Source organism: Ursus arctos, unplaced genomic scaffold, assembly GCF_023065955.2.
Source record: "Ursus arctos isolate Adak ecotype North America unplaced genomic scaffold, UrsArc2.0 scaffold_36, whole genome shotgun sequence".
Lineage (NCBI taxonomy): Eukaryota > Metazoa > Chordata > Mammalia > Carnivora > Ursidae > Ursus > Ursus arctos.
The window spans coordinates 10166356-10184395 of record NW_026623050.1 but is presented as its reverse complement, the minus strand read 5'-3'; the positions used below and the strand labels follow the sequence as shown (position 1 = coordinate 10184395).

General features: G+C 37.4%; 1 protein-coding gene and 1 pseudogene across 2 annotated transcripts in view; both read left to right on the top strand.

The window, feature by feature from the left end:
- The window catches only part of SPG11 (SPG11 vesicle trafficking associated, spatacsin), a 79215-nt gene that overhangs the window by 10509 nt on the left and 50666 nt on the right, over positions 1–18040 (top strand). For both annotated transcript variants that reach the window (XM_026479831.4, XM_026479832.4), the window contains exons 5-10: positions 379–516; positions 692–1140; positions 2413–2558; positions 11020–11152; positions 15163–15318; positions 15739–15914. In XM_026479831.4, the coding sequence (XP_026335616.2) occupies positions 379–516; positions 692–1140; positions 2413–2558; positions 11020–11152; positions 15163–15318; positions 15739–15914 (1198 nt within the window). The remainder of the gene's footprint in view (positions 1–378; positions 517–691; positions 1141–2412; positions 2559–11019; positions 11153–15162; positions 15319–15738; positions 15915–18040) is intronic.
- Positions 11693–15246, top strand: LOC113242087 (F-actin-capping protein subunit alpha-1-like; annotated as a pseudogene).

Below are 18040 nucleotides of genomic sequence, written 5' to 3'. Positions count from 1 at the left end.
TAGTAGACAGTAAGTGCTCTTATCTCTTCATAAAGCTAACTGCCCGTGTCAAATTTTTTTTCTTGAGATATAATTGACATACAACATTATATTAGTTTCAGGTGTATAACATAATGATTCAGTATATGTATGTATTATGAAATGAACACTACCAACAGTTCATTGCCACACATAGTTATAAATGGGTCAGATTCTTAAGGCTGACTTTATCATTCTGCTATAAGCAATGGAGTTAAGGAATCCTGTTCACAGAAACTTACTTTCTGTACTGTTCCGTCTGTGTGACACCCCCGCCCCTCCAGTTTTAACAGGAGCAGTAGTAACACAGATTTGGATTTGATCATCATTGTTGACCATGGCTATCATTTTAAAATGTAGGCAACACCCAGGACACCTACTGTGTGAAAGAACTCAAGAAGACATTCCTATTGAAGGCCCTAAGGGCATAGATGAAGATGATCCTGTTAATTCTGACTACAACATGAAACTGACCAAGTTTTCCTTTCAAGTTGATAGGTACAGAAACTCCCTTTTTGGATTTACTTTATTATTTCCATTTTTTGTCCTTTTTACTAAAGGGCTTTACAGAAGTAGACACCTTTTTTTTTTTTTTAATGCATGTTCTTCTTGACTTAGTGTTTTATTTAGTGCCTTTCACTGTAACAGTTGTGAGTTCTACCCTATCTTCCAGGTCTTGGAAAGCCCAGCTAGTATCATTGAATGAAACAATAAAGAGCTCCAAACTGGAGGTTTCCTATTGTGCTCCATGGTTCCAGAATATTTCGCATTTGGAATCCCCTGAATCTGGTAACCACAGTACCAGTATGCCAGGCTGGGCCTTCATTCCACAGGACGTAATGCACAGCCACTCTAAGTTTCCACAGAAGGATCATGCCAACACGAGTGAACCAGGGAGATCGTGGAAAATAATGAACATTAGTGAACAAGAGGAACCTGTTGAGCTTACATGTATGTCTGTGACAGGATTCAGTGCACTGTTTACTTGGGCAGTGGAAAGGACCGGCTGCACCATTGGCCTCTGGGATTTGGAGACCCAGGGTATGCAGTGTTTCTCCCTTGGCAAAAAGTGTATTCCTATAGAAACTAGTGGAGACCAGCAGCTGTGCCTTGTTTTGACAGGTGAGAATGTCTTATATCAGGTTGAAATCCATCGCTCAGAGGTGTGCTTTTTAAACCTATGTTATTTCTGCTCTGGTGATGTTAGTGCCTACTCTCTCCTCTAAGTGGTAGTCTCTCATGGGGGAAATTTGGTGTTACTCTTGATACTTTTGTCTGATATATTTGATTTCTAACTAAGGTTAATTTTGCTCAGCTAAATGCTCAGCTCAGATACTAAGTTAGAGAAAGTCTTAGGAGTAATAAAGGTTGGTTTTAATCCAGGGAGTCTTCACTTGACTCGTCTGTGAAAGCAAAAGTTGCAGGCTGGCTGCTTGTGGACCATCTATGAACCAAATATATTTTGTTCGGCTTGCACTGTCTAAGCTCCTTAAAAAAGACTTTAGTATAGGGGCGCCTGGGTGGCACAGCGATTAAGCATCTGCCTTCGGCTCAGGGCGTGATCCTGGCGTTATGGGATCGAGCCCCACATCAGGCTCTTCTGCTATGAGCCTGCTTCTTCCTCTCCCGCTCCTCCTGCTTGTGTTCCCTCTCTCGCTGGCTGTCTCTATCTCTGTCGAATAAATAAAATCTTAAAAAAAAAAGACTTTAGTATAAATATGCAAAATAAGAGGATTTCCTGCTGTTACTGAAAAAATTGTAAGATCTGGCAACACTAGGCCTGCATTCCTGCATAGTAATTTACGGGTTGGAGCTGAATTTCAGTTCTCTTAGATGGGCCATTTTCTTGTTAGGTTTTTCTTGCACTTGTCTCACCACCTGTTTGGCCCTGTAGACATTTGAGTTTGGTATTTTGGATATATATTCATTCAGCATTTATGCTATAACCTCCTACAAAGCTACTGAATGATGTGATCATACTATGTGTCTCTTTAATACCCAAATTTTGGTAATAATGTATTTCTTTGTGTCAAGAGCATGCTCTTTGCTTTAACTTAGTAAATCAGAAATGTAACATCTCCATAAATAATTTTAAATTCCAGGCATTGATTGTGCAGGATAATAGAAAGTAGAGAAGTGAGATTTAGTACTATTTCATAGGATGCATTATTCTAACTAGAATGTACCCTGTGGTCCATGTTTAAAAAATAAAAGTCCTCTTTAAAAACATTTAAAAAATCAAATTAACTATGGTCATAGTAGTACCTGATGTCCAATAAATATATTTGTAATTACAGCACTGAAGTATTGAGTTATTCGAAATTAATTCATGTTATAATTCTAAAACCTAAGTCCTCATAATTTATTTAATGTAACTTTTATTTTTCCCTGTAGAAAATGGACTCTCTCTGATTTTGTTTGGATTGACTCAGGAGGAGTTTTTAAATAGACTAATGATCCATGGAAGTGCCAGCACTGTGGACTCTCTTTGCCATCTCAATGGTTGGGGGAGGTGCTCAATCCCCATACATGCACTGGAGGTAACAAAATTAAATGTCCGTATGACTTTGCTTGACTATTTTCTGTATATACTCTTATTTGACTGAAGATTTGGGAGAATTCATTTAACCTAGCAGTAAAAAGAACTATAGTCTTTACCCAACCATTTGCTTAGTTCTCGTTATTTCATTACCCAAATTCTGCTTAGCAGTTGACCCTTTTTGGCCTTCAAAGATATAAAATTATAATAACCACTAAGAAAAAAAAAGGTGCAAGGAATGGAAGCAACAGTAAGCTGATAAGACTAAATGAAGTGGAAGCAAGCTATGGAAAGCATGAACAAGAGTGATCTTTTATTTCTACCTGTGGTCTCTAGTCTTCTCTCCAGCTGTAGAAGCAACATACCCTGAATTTGTATAGCATTTTATAGTGCACACTCTTAGATGAGTTATCTAGTTTTGTCTTAAAATGACCACATGAGATGGGTTGGATAGTTTTTTTATTCCATTTTACAGATGAAAAACCTTAGGCTCAGAATGGTTGAGTGAGTGGCTCATAGCATTACTAATAAGAACTGGAGCTAGAATCAAAGTTAGGGTACTTTTCTCTATACCACACAGTCCCTGAAAGGTAAAAAACTGAAAGTAAACCATGTTATTTGCAAATCTGTATTTTTAATGACAGCTTTATTAAAATTAATTTGGGGCACCTGGGTGGCTCAGTTGGTTAAGCCTCTACCTTCGGTTCAGGTCATGACCCTCTGGGGTCAAGGACTTGATCCAAGTCCTTGGATCAAGCTCTCTGCTCATCAGGGAGCCTGCTTCTCCCTCTCCCCCTGCTTGTGCTTTCTCGCTCTCTCGCTCTTTCACTCTCTTGCTCTCTCTCTCTCAAATAAATAAAATCTTTTTTAAAAAATAAATTATAATTCACATACCATAAAATTCACCCACATAAGTATACAATCCATTCGTTTTTAGTGTATTCTGGCTCGTACAGCTATCACCACTATCTAATTCCAGAACATTTTCATTTCTCTAAAAAGAAACTCTGTACTCATTAGCAGTCACTTAAAATTTCTTGTGGCCTCTAAGTTCCAAACACTAATATACTTTCTGGCTCTGGATTTGCCAATTCTGGGCATATAAATGGAAGTATAAAATATGTAGCCTTTTTGTGACTAGATTCTTTCACTTAGCATGTTTTCAGGTGTCCTCAGTGTTGTAGCATATATCAGTACTTCATTTTTTGTATGGCTGAATGATATTCCATTATATGGCTATACCACATTTTGTTTATCCATTCATCCATTGATGGACATTTGTGTTGTTTCCGCTTTTTGGTTATTATAAATAATCCTGTGAACCATGGCGTATAAGTTTTGTTTCATGTTTTCATTTCTCTTGGGTATACACCTAGCAGTGGAATTACTGGGTCACTTAACTTCTTGAAGAACCACAAAATTGTTTTTCCCAGCAGTTTCACTATTTTACATACCCACCAGCACTGTATGAGGGCTCCAACAGCGCCACACCCTCACCAACACTTGTTATTGTTGACCTTTTTGTTACAACCATCCTTTTAGTAGTGAAGTCAAAATAATATCTCATTGTGGGTATTTTGTGTGTGTGTGTTTTTGTTTTTGTGTGTGGTTGGTTTGTTTTAGTAAGCCCAATGCCTAGTGTGGGGCTTGAACCCACAACTCCAAATTGAGAGTCGCATGCTGTCCTGACTGAGCCAGCCAGGGGCCCCTCATTGTGGTTTTGATTTGCATTTTCTGAATGACTAATGATGTTGAACATGTTTTCATGTACTTATTATCCATTTGTATATGTCTTTGGAGAAATGTCTATTTAAAACTTTGTCCATTTTTAAATTTTTTGTCTCTGTCGTTGAGTTCTAAGAGTTCCTTATGTATTCTGGTTACTAGACTCTGATGACTTTCAAATATTTTCTCCCATTCTGCAGTTGTCTTTTCACTTTCTCAGTGGCATCCTTTGAAAAAGGTTTTTAATTTTGATAAAGTCAGCTTACTTTTTTTTTTTTTTTAAATCTCTAGTGCTTTTGGTGTCATGTCTAAGAAACCATTGCCTAAACTGAGGTGATGGAGATTTATGAGTTTTATCATTTTAGCTCTTACATTTTAGGTGTATGGTACATTTTGATTAATTTCTGTGGTATTTTATGTGGTATTAGGGATCCAATTTCATTCTTTTGCAGAAAGATACTCATTTTTTCCAGCACCATTTGTTGAAGAACTTACTTTTCTACACTACATAATATCATTAAAGAAAATTTGAGTAATTGGGGGAAAAAAGAAAATTTAGTCACCTATAAATTTATTATCCAGAAGTAATCATGCCTATTTCCATATGGTTGTTTTTCTTAAATATTAATGTTAATAATAAGGTCTTATTTCATTCATCTTCTTATCAATCCTATAGGTAGATGCTGTTATTAACCCTATTTTATTGATGAGGAAGCACAGGTTAGGAAATCTAATTCAGATATACATGGACAGCAGGTGGTAGTTAGCCAGGATTTGACCCAGGCAGTGTGACTACAGACCACAGAGCCTACAGTGTGTCCTTATACAGTGCTCAGATGTGTGTGACTTTAATGAGGATTGGATGGTATATGAGGGATCACAACCAACACCACAGAAATATAAACAATTAGAAGAGAATATTAAGAAGAATTTTATGCCAACAAATTGGGCAATTTGGAAGAGGATGGATAAATTCCTAGAAATGTATAAAAAAGGATTGCATGGTATGTGGAGCATTGTTTTGGCCTTGGTCTCCCCCCACATACAAATGAGTGAGTATATATGATTTTAGTGATAACAACAACAATAATAAAGACTCTTGTACCCGGCGTCCAGGCAAGAGCTAGATTATCGTTAACATTCTTGACTGTGTGCCCCTCTCCATCCTATTCTCTTATTTTGCTTAGTGTCAGAGTTAACTAGCATTCTGAAAATTTTAACAATGCCCTTGCTTTTCTTTATCTTACTCGGTATAAATATAGCCTCAAATAATGCTATTTTGTTTTGGCTGTTGCTGAATTTCATATGTAATGGAATCACTGTATATATTCCTTAGGGCCCCCCCCCTTTTTTTTTTTAACACTAAACATGATTTTTTGTGATTCATCCAGTGTTAATTTGTATAGCTATAATTTATTCAGTTTCACTCCCATATGGTATCCCATTGTATAAATATATCTTTATCCAACTTTAGGTTTTTTCCAGTTGTTTGCTGTTATGAACCATGTTGCTGTAAACAGTACACATCTACTGCAGTACGTGTGCAAGAGTTTCTCTGTGGTGGTGGTGGTAGAATTGCCGGGTCGTAGGACATGTGCATCTTTCACTTCACTAGATGATACTCTAGTTTTCCAGGGTTGACTTAGCAGTTTATACTCTCACCAACAGTGTATGTTAGTTTTCATTGTTGATGTCTTTTCCAGCATTTGGCATATCCAGATTTTTAAAAAATTTGCCAGTCTGATACTATGATGGGTTTTAATTTGCATTTTCCTGCTGGTTAAAGTTGATGTATATATGACATTTGGATTTCTTTTGTGAAGTGACTGTTCATGTCTTTTGCCTATTCTGTCTTGGGGTGTTTGTCTTTTTCTTGCTGGTTTGTAGTTTGTATGTTGGGTGTATTCTAGATACTAATTCTTGGTTGTAAGTGAAGTGAATATATTCTAATGTGTGGCTCATCCTTTTACTTTCTTTGTGGGGTCTTTGATTTTAATGTAGTTCTGAATTTTAGTGTAGTTTCATTAATCAGTGTTTTCCTTTCTGCATGTAATTTGTGACTTCTTCTATCCTTAAGTCATGGAGATGTTCTTATATTTTTTCCCAAGTGTTAAAAATATGACTTTGACAATTAAGTTCTTTTCCATTTGGAACTTATATTTATGCATGGTATAAAGTAAGGACTTATTCCCTCCGCTCAACCCCTGCCCTGTATTGATAACCATTTGTCTCAGAACCATTTTTTTCCCTAAAGTTCTTCATTTTACCACTATATGAAATCTCTGTGTGTCAAGTTTTTATATGCGCATGAATTTGTTTCTGGGCTCTATTCTGTTCCATTGGTCTTTGTCTGTCCTGGGGCAGTTCCACTCTGTCTTAATTATAAATCCCTCCTATATTATTGTTCAGGAATGTCTTTATTATTCTCTCTCCCTTAACTCTCTTCCCTCCGTTTGGATCAGCTTGTCAAGTTTCATGAAAAACTGTTAAGATTTTTTCTTAGAATTAAATCTATATATCAAGTTGGGAAGAATTGACATCCTTAGGATATTTAATATTCCTATCCATAAACAAAAACATATTTTTTCATACCTTCGTTAATGTCTTTCAATGAAACATTACAAGTTTTACAATTTTTCCATTAAGAGCTTAACATCTTTTGTTAGTTTTATTTTTATTTTGGATATATATTTATATTTAAGTACTATATGTTTAAATATAGTATATGTTTATATATATTTTAAAACTATATTACATATTGCTATTATAAATGGTATATTTTAAGTTACATTTTGTTTATTACCAGTATAAAGAAATACTATTTAATTTTTATACATTGATTTTTGTATCCAGCAAATTTGTTAAATTTTATTAATCCTAATAATTTGTTAGATTTTCTTGAAGTTTTTATATATTTAATGTACAATAACATCAAAGTAATATAATTTTGTTTCTTCTCTTCAAATCCTTATTCTTTTTACTTTTCCTTATTTTGCTGCTGGGACCTTTAGCATAATCTTACTCAGAAGTAACAGTGGGCATCCTTATCTTATTCCTGATTTTAAAAAAGAATACCTGTAATGTCTACCTATTAAAGTATGTGTCAGTGCACATGCGCATGCACTCATGTATATTAAGAAAATCTTTATGGGGCACCTGGGTGACTCACTTGGTTGAGCATCTGACTCTTGATTTTGGCTCAGGTCATGATCTCAGGGTTATGATCTCAAGCCCTGCATTGGGCTGCATGCTCAGCAGGGAGTCTGCTTAAGATTCTCTCTCCTCCTTCCTCTGCCCTCCCTCCCCCACCTCTCTCTCACTAAAAGAAAGAGAGAGAGAAAGAAAGAGAAAGAAAAAGAAAGAAGGAAAGAAAGAGAAAGAAAGGGGGAAGGGAAGGGAAAGGGAGGGAGGAAGAAAGAGAGAGAGGGAAAAGAAAGAAAAGGGAAAAGAGAAGAGGGAAGAAGAAAGAGAAAGAGAGAGAGAGAAAGAAAATCTTTATAAGATTAAGTTCTCCTTTTTTCCTGGCTGTGAAATATTTTTTAAAATCATGAATGGGTTTTGAAATTATATTGAAAACTTGTTCTAAATCAATTGATACAATCATATGAATCCTCTCTTTTCATCTGTTACTGTAATAAAGCACATTAATCAGTTTTATTTTTGTGAAATAAAACATGTATAAAAAAAGTGTACAGAATATATATACAGTTTAACAAATAATTACAAAGCAAAAACTCCTGTAACCACCAGACAGGTCAAAAAATAAAACATTACCAGCTCTCCAGGAGCTCCTGTGACCTCTGGTAGTTTGGATATTAAATATTCGGTTTATGTTCTTTTGGAGGATATTCTGGGAAACATAATATACATATTTAAATTATTGAATCCAAAGTTCATAACTTTACTCTTCTGGATAATACAAGTCAATTGAATGCTTTAACTTTATTTACTTTTCCCCTACTTAAGTTACTGTTGTGTTTAATTTTTTTAACCGCAATAGACATCATTATTATGTATTTAGGTTATTTCTTTTTACACAGGTATGAAACATTTTCTTTGCTCTTCGTTTCTTCTCACATTTTAGGCCTTCCCTCTGCCTAGAGTGTATCATTTAGAATCTCTTTGAGGAACTGACTGGTGCTGAACTCTGTTTTTACCTAACTAATAATATCTATTTTGCTGCCATTTTTGAAAGATATTTTGAGAGGTATGGAATTGTAGGTAGGTAGTTGTTTCTTTCAGAACACTCATGATCACTTTCTACTGTCTTTAAGAAATCAGCTGTTATTTCTTTGAGGGAAATTTAGTTTTTTCCCTTCAGGCTACTTTTGCAATCTCTTTGTTTTTAGTGTTCTCCAGTTTGCGATTTTATGTCTCACTAATGAGTCATGGTCTTTAGTTGGAAAAATATTGGTTTGATACCAATTCTTTAAAATTTGTTGAGATTTCATTTCTAGCCTACTAAGTACTCAGTTTTTGCAACTGTTCCATGTGCTTGAACATTGAATATGTATTTTCCCCCCACATGTGTGAAGTCACAGTGGTTCTTCAATCAGAAGTAGTTAGACTTGGGACGCCTGGGTGGTTCAGTCAGTTAAAGTGTCTGCCTTCAGCTACAGTCGTGATCCCGGGCCCTGGGATCAAGTCCCGCATAGGGCTCCTTGCTCGGTGCGAAGCCTGCTTCTCCCTCTGCTTGCTGCTCCGCCTGCTTGTGTGCTCTCTCTCTGGCAGATAAATAAAATCTTAAAAAAAAAGAAGTAATTAGATTTAACATACTTCCCTTATTTCCCTTATTCTCTATGAGTCTTTGTTATATTGTAGATAATTTCTTCATATCTCTCTTCCAGCTCACCAGGTCTCTTTTCAGTTATGTCTAATCCATTATTAAACACATCCTTTGAGTATCTAATTTCAATTTTTTATTTTTTTATTTCTAGAATTACTATTTCTTCATTTTTTTTTAAGATTTTTATTTGAGAGAGAACAAATGGTGGGGTGAGGCGGAAGTCATTTGAGATTGGAGGGGATTCCTTTAACCATATTTCTTTTTAAAGATTTTATTTGAGAGAGAGAGCATGAGCAGGGGGAGGGGCAGAGGGAGAAACAGACTCCCCCCCCCCCCAGCAGGGAGCCAAACTCTGGACTCTTTGGGGCTTGATCCCAGAACCCAGAGATCATGACCTGAGCCGAAGACAGCTGCTGAACCAACTGAGCTACCCAGGCACCCCGGTCGTTGTTTTTAAATATTTATTTTGAGAATTTTCAAATTTACAGAAAAATTACAAAAAATAGTAAAATGAACATCCAGTTACCCTTCACCATTCACCAGCTGTTAACATTTTGCCACAAATGTCTTGACTGTGTACTTTTTTATTTTTGCCAAACTATTTAAAAGTTACTTCGTAACTCTTTAAGTACTTTGGCATATATCTTGTAAGAACAATAATATTCTTATTTAATCATATACAGTTCAGTCTGACCTCCCACCAACCAGAGCAAAGGCAGTTTTTTGTTTGTTTGTTTTTTTAAATGGTCTGCTTTGGGGGTAGTTTTTCTAGTTTATCTGTTTTTGGACAGTGTCACCTTGCATGGACCCTAGGTTTATCCTCTTCTCCTCCATGTATCACTTCCACCATTACCTCTCACCTCAACCTGTCTGGTCTGTTAACACCCAGAACTTCAAAGTGTGGTCCCCAGACTAACAGCATCACCATCACCTGGAGATTTGTTAGAAGTACAGATTTTTAAGTCCTACCCCAGACTTACTGAATCAGAAACTCTGGTGGCAGGGTTTAGCAATTTACATTTAAACAAACTCTCCATATAATTCTTAGGCACAGTGCTTTAAGGTAGGATTGGTAAACTTTTTCTGTGAAGAGCCAGATAGTAAGTATTTAGGGTTTACAGGTAGGTTTCTATTGCAACTGCTCAGATTTGCCATTGTAGCCATTGGCAACATGTAAATGCATGGGGGAATGGGTGTGGCTGTGTTCTCTTAAAACTTTATTTACGAAAACAGGCAAGGGCTGAATTTGGTTGATGGACCTTAGTTTTCCAACCCCTGCTTTAGGCCATCAGAAAGATGCAGAATCCTTCAGATAGCAGTTGGTTTTAGAGCTGTTACTTTTCTGGATTTGTCTTTGTTTTCCTCATTTTTATCATGGGAGGAGTTTTGTTTGTTTGTTTACAGCATTTAAAGATTGTGTGTGTGTGTGTGTGTGTGTGTGTGTGTGTGTGCGCGCGCGCGCGCGCGTACACGCGCAAGAGAGTAAATCTGATTTTTAAGTGTTTAAGTGATTTTTAAGCTATATGGAAAGCTTCCTCAAGATGCCTAGTCAGAAATGGCAATCTGTTTTTAGCCTGCTTTTTCAGTGAACTTTATATCATACTGCTTTAACATTTTAATTCACATGGACTCTAACTTACCTGTAATGATGCTCCCCAAGTGCCTAGCTTTGAGTAGTAGTAGAATTACAGATGGTAGATTTGGAAGTGTTTTCTAGTCTAACTTCCTGTTTCTACTGAAGCGGAAATTGATATTCAGAAAAGTTGGAGACTTGCCCCAGATTTCATAGTCATGGTCAGAATCCTCACCAGAACCAGGGTACTGCTGCAAGATAGATAGCCTTGTGTCTCTTGCAGTCTCAGTGCATTAAGTTCTAAAGTTAAAAAAGTAAAAAATCTGTGTCCCCAGTTTTTTCCTATTGTAATTTTTTTCTGATCTTCTCCTGTTTCAGGCTGGGATAGAAAATCATCAGCTGGACACAGTAGATTTCTTTTTGAAGAGCAAAGAAAATCTTTTGAATCTGTCCTCAAAATCTTCCGTACCTGATCAGCTTGATGACTTTCCATCTCATTTGTATTTAAGAAGTAAGTGGAAAAAGCTTCTACATTTGTATTTATCATTTTATCTTTTTAGTCACTTTCATATTATTGCTGTGCTTTCTGACGACTGATAGACTTGCCAAAACTCAGTCATGACATTTTATATACTTTGTGGAATTTTGAGGGAGTTGTAAGAATCTGTAAATGTTCTCATTCGAAGTAGGGGTATTTATTGTTCATATCCTATACTGTGCTTTGTATTTTCAGTATGCAAGGAATTTTATTCAAAAGAGAATAAAATTCATTTGCAAAATTGCCCACTCTTGCAACTATCTGAGATATTTAGTGATGGCTGAGTTGTGGATTGAGACTTGTTATAAAAATTTTTAGCCTAGGGGCGCCTGGGTGGCTCATCTGTTAAGCGTCTGCCTTCGGCTCAGGTCATGATCCCAGGTTCCTGGGATCAAGCCCTGCATTGGGCTCCCTGCTTGGCAGAAAGCCTGTTTCTCCCTCTCACACTCCCCTCGCTTGTGTTCCCTCTCTTGCTGTCTCTGTCAAACAAATACAATCTTTAAAAAATTTAAAATGCGCTTTAACATCTATAGAGGTGATCATATGATTAAAAAAAACAAAACAAAATTTTAGCCTACAGGCACCTGGGTGGCTCAGTTGGTTAAGCGTCTTCCTTCAGCTCCAGTCATGATCTCAGGGTCCTGGGATCGAGTCCCGCATCAGGTTCCCTGTTTGGTGGGGAGCCTTCTTCTCCTTCTACCTGCCACTCCCCCCGCTTGTGCTCTCTCTGTCAAATAAATAAAATCTTTAAACTTTTTTTCAGCCTAATTTTTCAGCTTTTTTGCTATAATACCAACACTTCTCTTTAAGGTTTGGCTTTCCTATTTAATAAACTGGAAACCTAGTTTTTATTCTTGGACCCGGAAGCCATGTGCATCCTTGCTTTAGAGGGATAGGGTAATAAAGTATGTTTTTCCTTATGCATAGAATTTTATAATCTGCCTTTTTTTTTTCACTTGATGATATATTTTAGACCTCTTTCTTGTTAATAGATACACTTTTTATTTGTGGTAGTATAGAATTTCATTGTATGGGCTATACCATAATTTACCTAACTGTACTTCTGTAAGACATTTAGATTGATTCCAACTTTTACTCTTGTTGGTAATGTGCTATAAATTGTGTGTGTGTATAATTTCACATATGTACAATTATTGAGATAAATGTGTAGATGTGAAATTTCCAGGTCAAAGAGACAAACGATTTACATTTTTTTTTAAAAGATTTTATTTATTTGAGAGCGTGTGAGCGCGGGAAGGAGCAGGTCTTAATTAGAGAACACGTGACCTGGGTAATAGCAGATTTTTAGATCCAAGTAACAAAATTTCCTTTAAGTTTGATCAGTTATGGAAAGAAGCAAGTGACCCAGAGAACGTAGATGGAGGTCTGAACTCTTGGAGAGAATCTTGTGACAGTGCTTTAAGGGCCTATGTGAAAGATCATTATTCCAACAGCTTCTGTACTGTTTATGCTAAAACTGTAGATGGGCTGTTGCAGACCATCACTGCATATATTGAAAAACCACCAGTTTTAGCTTAAAAACCTCTGGAATGGTTGTTGGAGATCAGAGTGGAAGTTCACTGTCACACCACCTACAGCCCAGGTGGTCGGAGTACTTAAGATTCAGGTTCACTGCTATGAAGATGGCAATATTCAGTTGGTTAGTCATAAAGATGTGCAGGATTCAGTAACCATTGCAAATGAAGTCCAAACTGCCAAGGAGTTTATTAAAACCATAGAGCATGCAGAAAACGAATACCAGACAGCATTTAGTGAAAACTGTCAGACAACGTCATCACATTTAAGGCCTTGCGCTGGCAGCTTCCAGTTACTTGCACCAAAATTGACTGGAACAAGATACTCAGCTGCAAAATTGGTAAAGCAATGCAGAATGCTTAAAGGCTGAGTGTAGGATTCTTTGGAATGTGGAAAGAAAGGATTCAATACGTGGTCATATGATAAGTGATTTATAAACGAGAGTGTTATTTTGATTAAAAAATAGTTCAGGGGCACCTGGGTGGCACAGCGGTTAAGCGTCTGCCTTCGGCTCAGGGCGTGATCCCGGCGTTATGGGATCGAGCCCCACATCAGGCTCCTCCACTATGAGCCTGCTTCTTCCTCTCCCACTCCCCCTGCTTGTGTTCCCTCTCTCGCTGGCTGTCTCTATCTCTGTCAAATAAATAAAATCTTAAAAAAAAAAAAATAGTTCAAGAAGCAGCTGGCTGGCTCAGTTGGTAGAGTGTGCGACTCCTGGTCTTGGGTATGAGCCCCACATTGGGTGTAGAGATTACTTAAAAATAAAAAAATTAAAAAAAATTCTTTTTTAAGATTAAAAAAAATGTATTTGAGGCAGAGAGGAAGCATGAGCAGGGGCGGGGTGGGGGGTGCAGGGAGGGGGAAGGAGCAGACTCCCCACTAAGCAGGGAGCCTGCTGTGGAACTTGATCCAGGACCCTGAGATCATGACCTGAGCAGAAGGCAGACACTTAACCAACTGAGCCACCCAGGCACCCCCCCCCCAAATATTTAAGTGTATTTTCCTAGGGCTTTCAAAGTTAACAGATTTTCTAGCCTTACGGAATACTGTTGAACCTATAACATCATCTTGATTCTTTTGTGTTCTCTGCCTTGTAATTTTCTATTTTCACTATATCTACTAGTAAAGTTTTTAATCTGCCACATTTTATGATGGTGAGAGAGATCTATCCTGGAGTCATTTTAATGTTTAGAAAATTTTCCTAGCCATGAAGTCCTGTTACTGATACAGGTAATATGCTCAGTACTTTTCCACCCCTGTCCTTTGAAGCACTTCTGGTACTTCGGTGGTTTTTACTCACCTACCAATAGCCAAAGAGGGTATGCTACAAACTAGCTGAATGGAAGACACACTTGTCCTTCTCCACCAACTGCCTTGATTAGCGTTTCTTACATCTCATAACTGTAGTTTTCAAAAGTTGGGGTTGGGCTTTTCAGATCCTTTTACGGGGACAAGGAAGTTTTCTGGAAATTCCATTATAGCCACTTCTCTGCAGAAGTTGTTTTTACATCCAAGCAGGGAACCACATTCCCTGAATGTGGTTTTTTTCTCTTCCCTCGTTGTCTCCTTCCCATCTAGTACCATTATAGTTACAGACATCTGCATCTTTAGAAGAGTTTTACCCGTTTATTAGTATTATTTATTATTCAAGACATGTTAGGGATGTAGTAGAGTATAAAACTTGGAAAATGCAGATGTTGAAGGAATCATAGGTATTTTGTGCTTTAATACTTTGTGGCAGGATTGAACTATAAGCAGATGAATCAAACAACTATGCAAATCCCAAACAAAAACTAAAAATGAACCAGAGTGAAAAGGATATGTTCCAGGTAGGATCTTTCTCTTGTAACCTGTTATTTAAGGGAATACTAGTGGTTTGTTCTAAATAGGATGTAAAACGTATTCCAAATTACTCTTCCTCAGTCCTGCCTGCCAAGAACTCAAATGTAACTGTGATACAGCAACCCTTCCCAGATATTTTGGCGGGTCTATGTGTGATCTCAGAACACACAGGCGACATAGGTATGGTGTGACAGCTAGTTACGATGGCTTCATTTACATTGTTTATACTTCTGTGCCCGGGCCTCAAGGGAAGGTCAGTTTTTAAAAAACCAAGTAGTGTCTTCCTCCCTGTCTCCAAATGCATGTGAAAAAAGAAAGGTGTTTGTGCTTCAGCTTTGTTTTTACTCAGTAATACAGTTAAGCAAGTTTGTTTCCAAGTGACCTGTTGAGCCGTGTAAGCATTTTTATTTCAAATAAAATATGTTTGTACTATGTGTGTCATTCATACTACCCATTCATACCGCCCTATGCTCTCTGTCAGGTAGTCCAATATACCAGTTTTGTTCTTTAAAAAAAAAAAAGTATTGCCGCATGGTATTTTTGGATATGTTAGTTTTATTAGGAGTATACTGATGCTCATGTTAATTTCTTTGGTTCTTTCCCAGATGTGGAAAAGCTCACACCAGCGTTGGATTTACTTTGCTCAGCAATCAGAGAAAGTGATTCTGAAACCCAGAGCAAACACTTTTCAGAACAGTTGCTTAATCTTACACTGTCTTTTCTTAACAAACAAATAAAGGAACTTTTTGTTCACAGTGAAGGTAAGAATAGCAGCAAAGAGGGGTTCAACTGCCCTATTCCTGTGTCAGGACAGAGATACAAGTGGTCCTATTGCATGAGAGAGCGTGAGCTGGTAGAGTGCTATTTACTAAAGCTGAGAGAAGTCAATGTATCATTGAGTGAGTGACATGGGTTCAAATACTGGGAAAGTTGACAGAAAGGACCAATCATTGTGAAAGGGTTATATTAAAATACAGAGCTACTTGTGACTAGGAAAAAGCTCAGATTTTTTTGTCTGAAATTTGAAAATGCTGAGTTTAAATTTTGGCATTTTCTAGAATCTTTATAATCATAACAGCTTATAGTTTATTCCTTCTCTCTAGTTCTTGCTCTCTATGTATATGTATACACACACATATATTTTTGCATATATGATATTGGCAAATTGGTGTTTTCCATAGAACTAGATGAACATCTACAGAAGGGAGTGAATATTTTGACCAGCTACATTAACGAACTTCGAACCTTCATGATAAAGTTTCCGTGGAAGATAATAGATACAGTAGATGAATATGATGTAAATGAAAATGTTCCCAAAGTAAGAGAGAGCAATATATGGGAGAAACTCAGCGTTGAGGTAAATATGAGCAATCATCACTTCTTTTATTTGCCAGATTTAGAGGATCTGAGAAAACAAACAATTTAGAATCTTAACTTGTGACTCAGAATCTTTGGCAAGGGTTTAGGTTTTACAGATTTGGAGATCTCTGGACACGACTTCAGATTTTTGTCTACAAGCTTCATTTATTTGGAACACAGATAGGGTCCCTCTTAATGCCAGATCTGCCCACTTGCTTCCGGTGACAGGCATCCAGCCCCAAACCCACGTGCAGTGGCACAATCTTAACACTTCCTCAGTGGTTGGGGCCTGGTGCTTTGGACTTAAGCATTCTGCCTGATAAATCAAATTGCTGCTCCTGGTTTGATCTTAGGAAACTTTTATTTTATGCCATTATGTCTTGGAAGTATACTCCGTTTGAGTTCTCAGATTCTAGTTAAGATATCTTGCCAGTTACATTTTCTGTGCTCACCTGTTTGCTCGTTCATTCGTTCTTTTTTTTTTCTTTTTAAAATTTTATTTATTTAACAGAGAGACAGCCAGCGAGAGAGGGAGCACAAGCAGAGGGAGTGGGAGAGGAAGAAGCAGACTTCCAGCAGAGCAGGGAGTCCGATGTGGGGCTCAATCCCAGGACCGTGGGATCACACCCTGGGCTGAAGGCAGACGCTTAACAACTGAGCCAGTCAGGCGTCCCTGCTTTTCTTTTTATAATAGAAGTCTGTACAACCAAACTTTCTTGCCCTCTTGATGACTGGGGTCTGTAAGAATCCCTCCACCCACATGGAGAGTATTGACTTTAGAAAGACAAAGACCCTATACACAAGTAATGAATCATGGAACTTTACATCAAAAACTAGGGATGTACTGTATGGTGACTACCATAATATAATAAAAAATTATTATAAAAAAAGGGGGACAGATATGTTAAAAAAAAAAAAAAAAAAGACCGAAATAGCTTAACCCAGATGATAATACTCAGTAGGGATTGAATGGGATAAGTTTGACAGACGGGTAAGTTCACAGGATCCTGGGGTGGAGGAATGGGGAAGTACCTGGCATGACTGCATTTTCTGTATTTCTCATTCTCGAGCCAAAAAATTACTTGGTTTTCCCTCTACCTTTTTTGGCTTCTCTTTTCCAGTCTCCTTTGCATGTTTTACTTCCTGTTTTCCCTCTTTAATGTGCTTCAAGGTGCCATCCATGGTCCTCTCTCTTTTGACTCAAAATAATCTATTTTTAACTTTTTGGAAGTTGTAGTCTACTTTGATGAAAGCTGTGGACTCTGTCTCCAAAACATGTTTGTGAATGTACACATGTACACATACATACAATTTTGCACATGGCTTCATGGGATTTATAGACCCTTCAAAAGCCCCAGGTTAGGAATGTCTTTTTCAGTTCTGTGTTGGGTATAGGTCTTAAGTATAGGTCTTTATTTCTTCTTACTAGTGTAGTAACCTAATGCCTTACTGTCTTAAGCTTGAACCCCTTTCAGTCCATTCTCCACATTGCTGCCTAAATATTCTTCCTAAAATATATATCTGATTATATCACCTTTTGCTTTTAAGATCCTTCAGTGTCTCTACATAAATTTTAGGATAAAATCCATCTCCCATGTATAACGCCCTACGTGACGGAACCTCTGCTTTTCTTTCAGGTCTCATCTGCTACTCTGTCTAGCTTTTTCTCCAGTTAAATTATGTAATTTGGAGGTTCCTAAAGACTGATAATGTATGCCTTTGTATATAATGCCTCTTTTTTTTTTTTTTAAGATTTTATTTGAGAGCGTGTGCACATGCGAACACAAGCAGGGGAGAGGGGCAGATTCCCCACTGAGCTGGGAGCCCAGGACCCTAAGGTTATAACCTGAGCTGAAGGCAGATGCCCAGCTGAGCCATGCAGGCTCCCCCATAGTCCCTCTTTTTGGAACACTTGTCCTCTTTCCTCAATATATGTATATAACATTTGCCTTTTAATTTCACCTTATTAGTCTTGTCTTCTCTGCTAGGAAACCTTTTCTTTTTTATTCCGCCTTTTATTTAGCTGCTCCTCTTCTGGATCCTCCTGTCTAGCACCTTGGGATACCTGTATCATTGCCTGTGTCATACAGGACTATACAATCCTTTATTTGTGTATTTTCTACT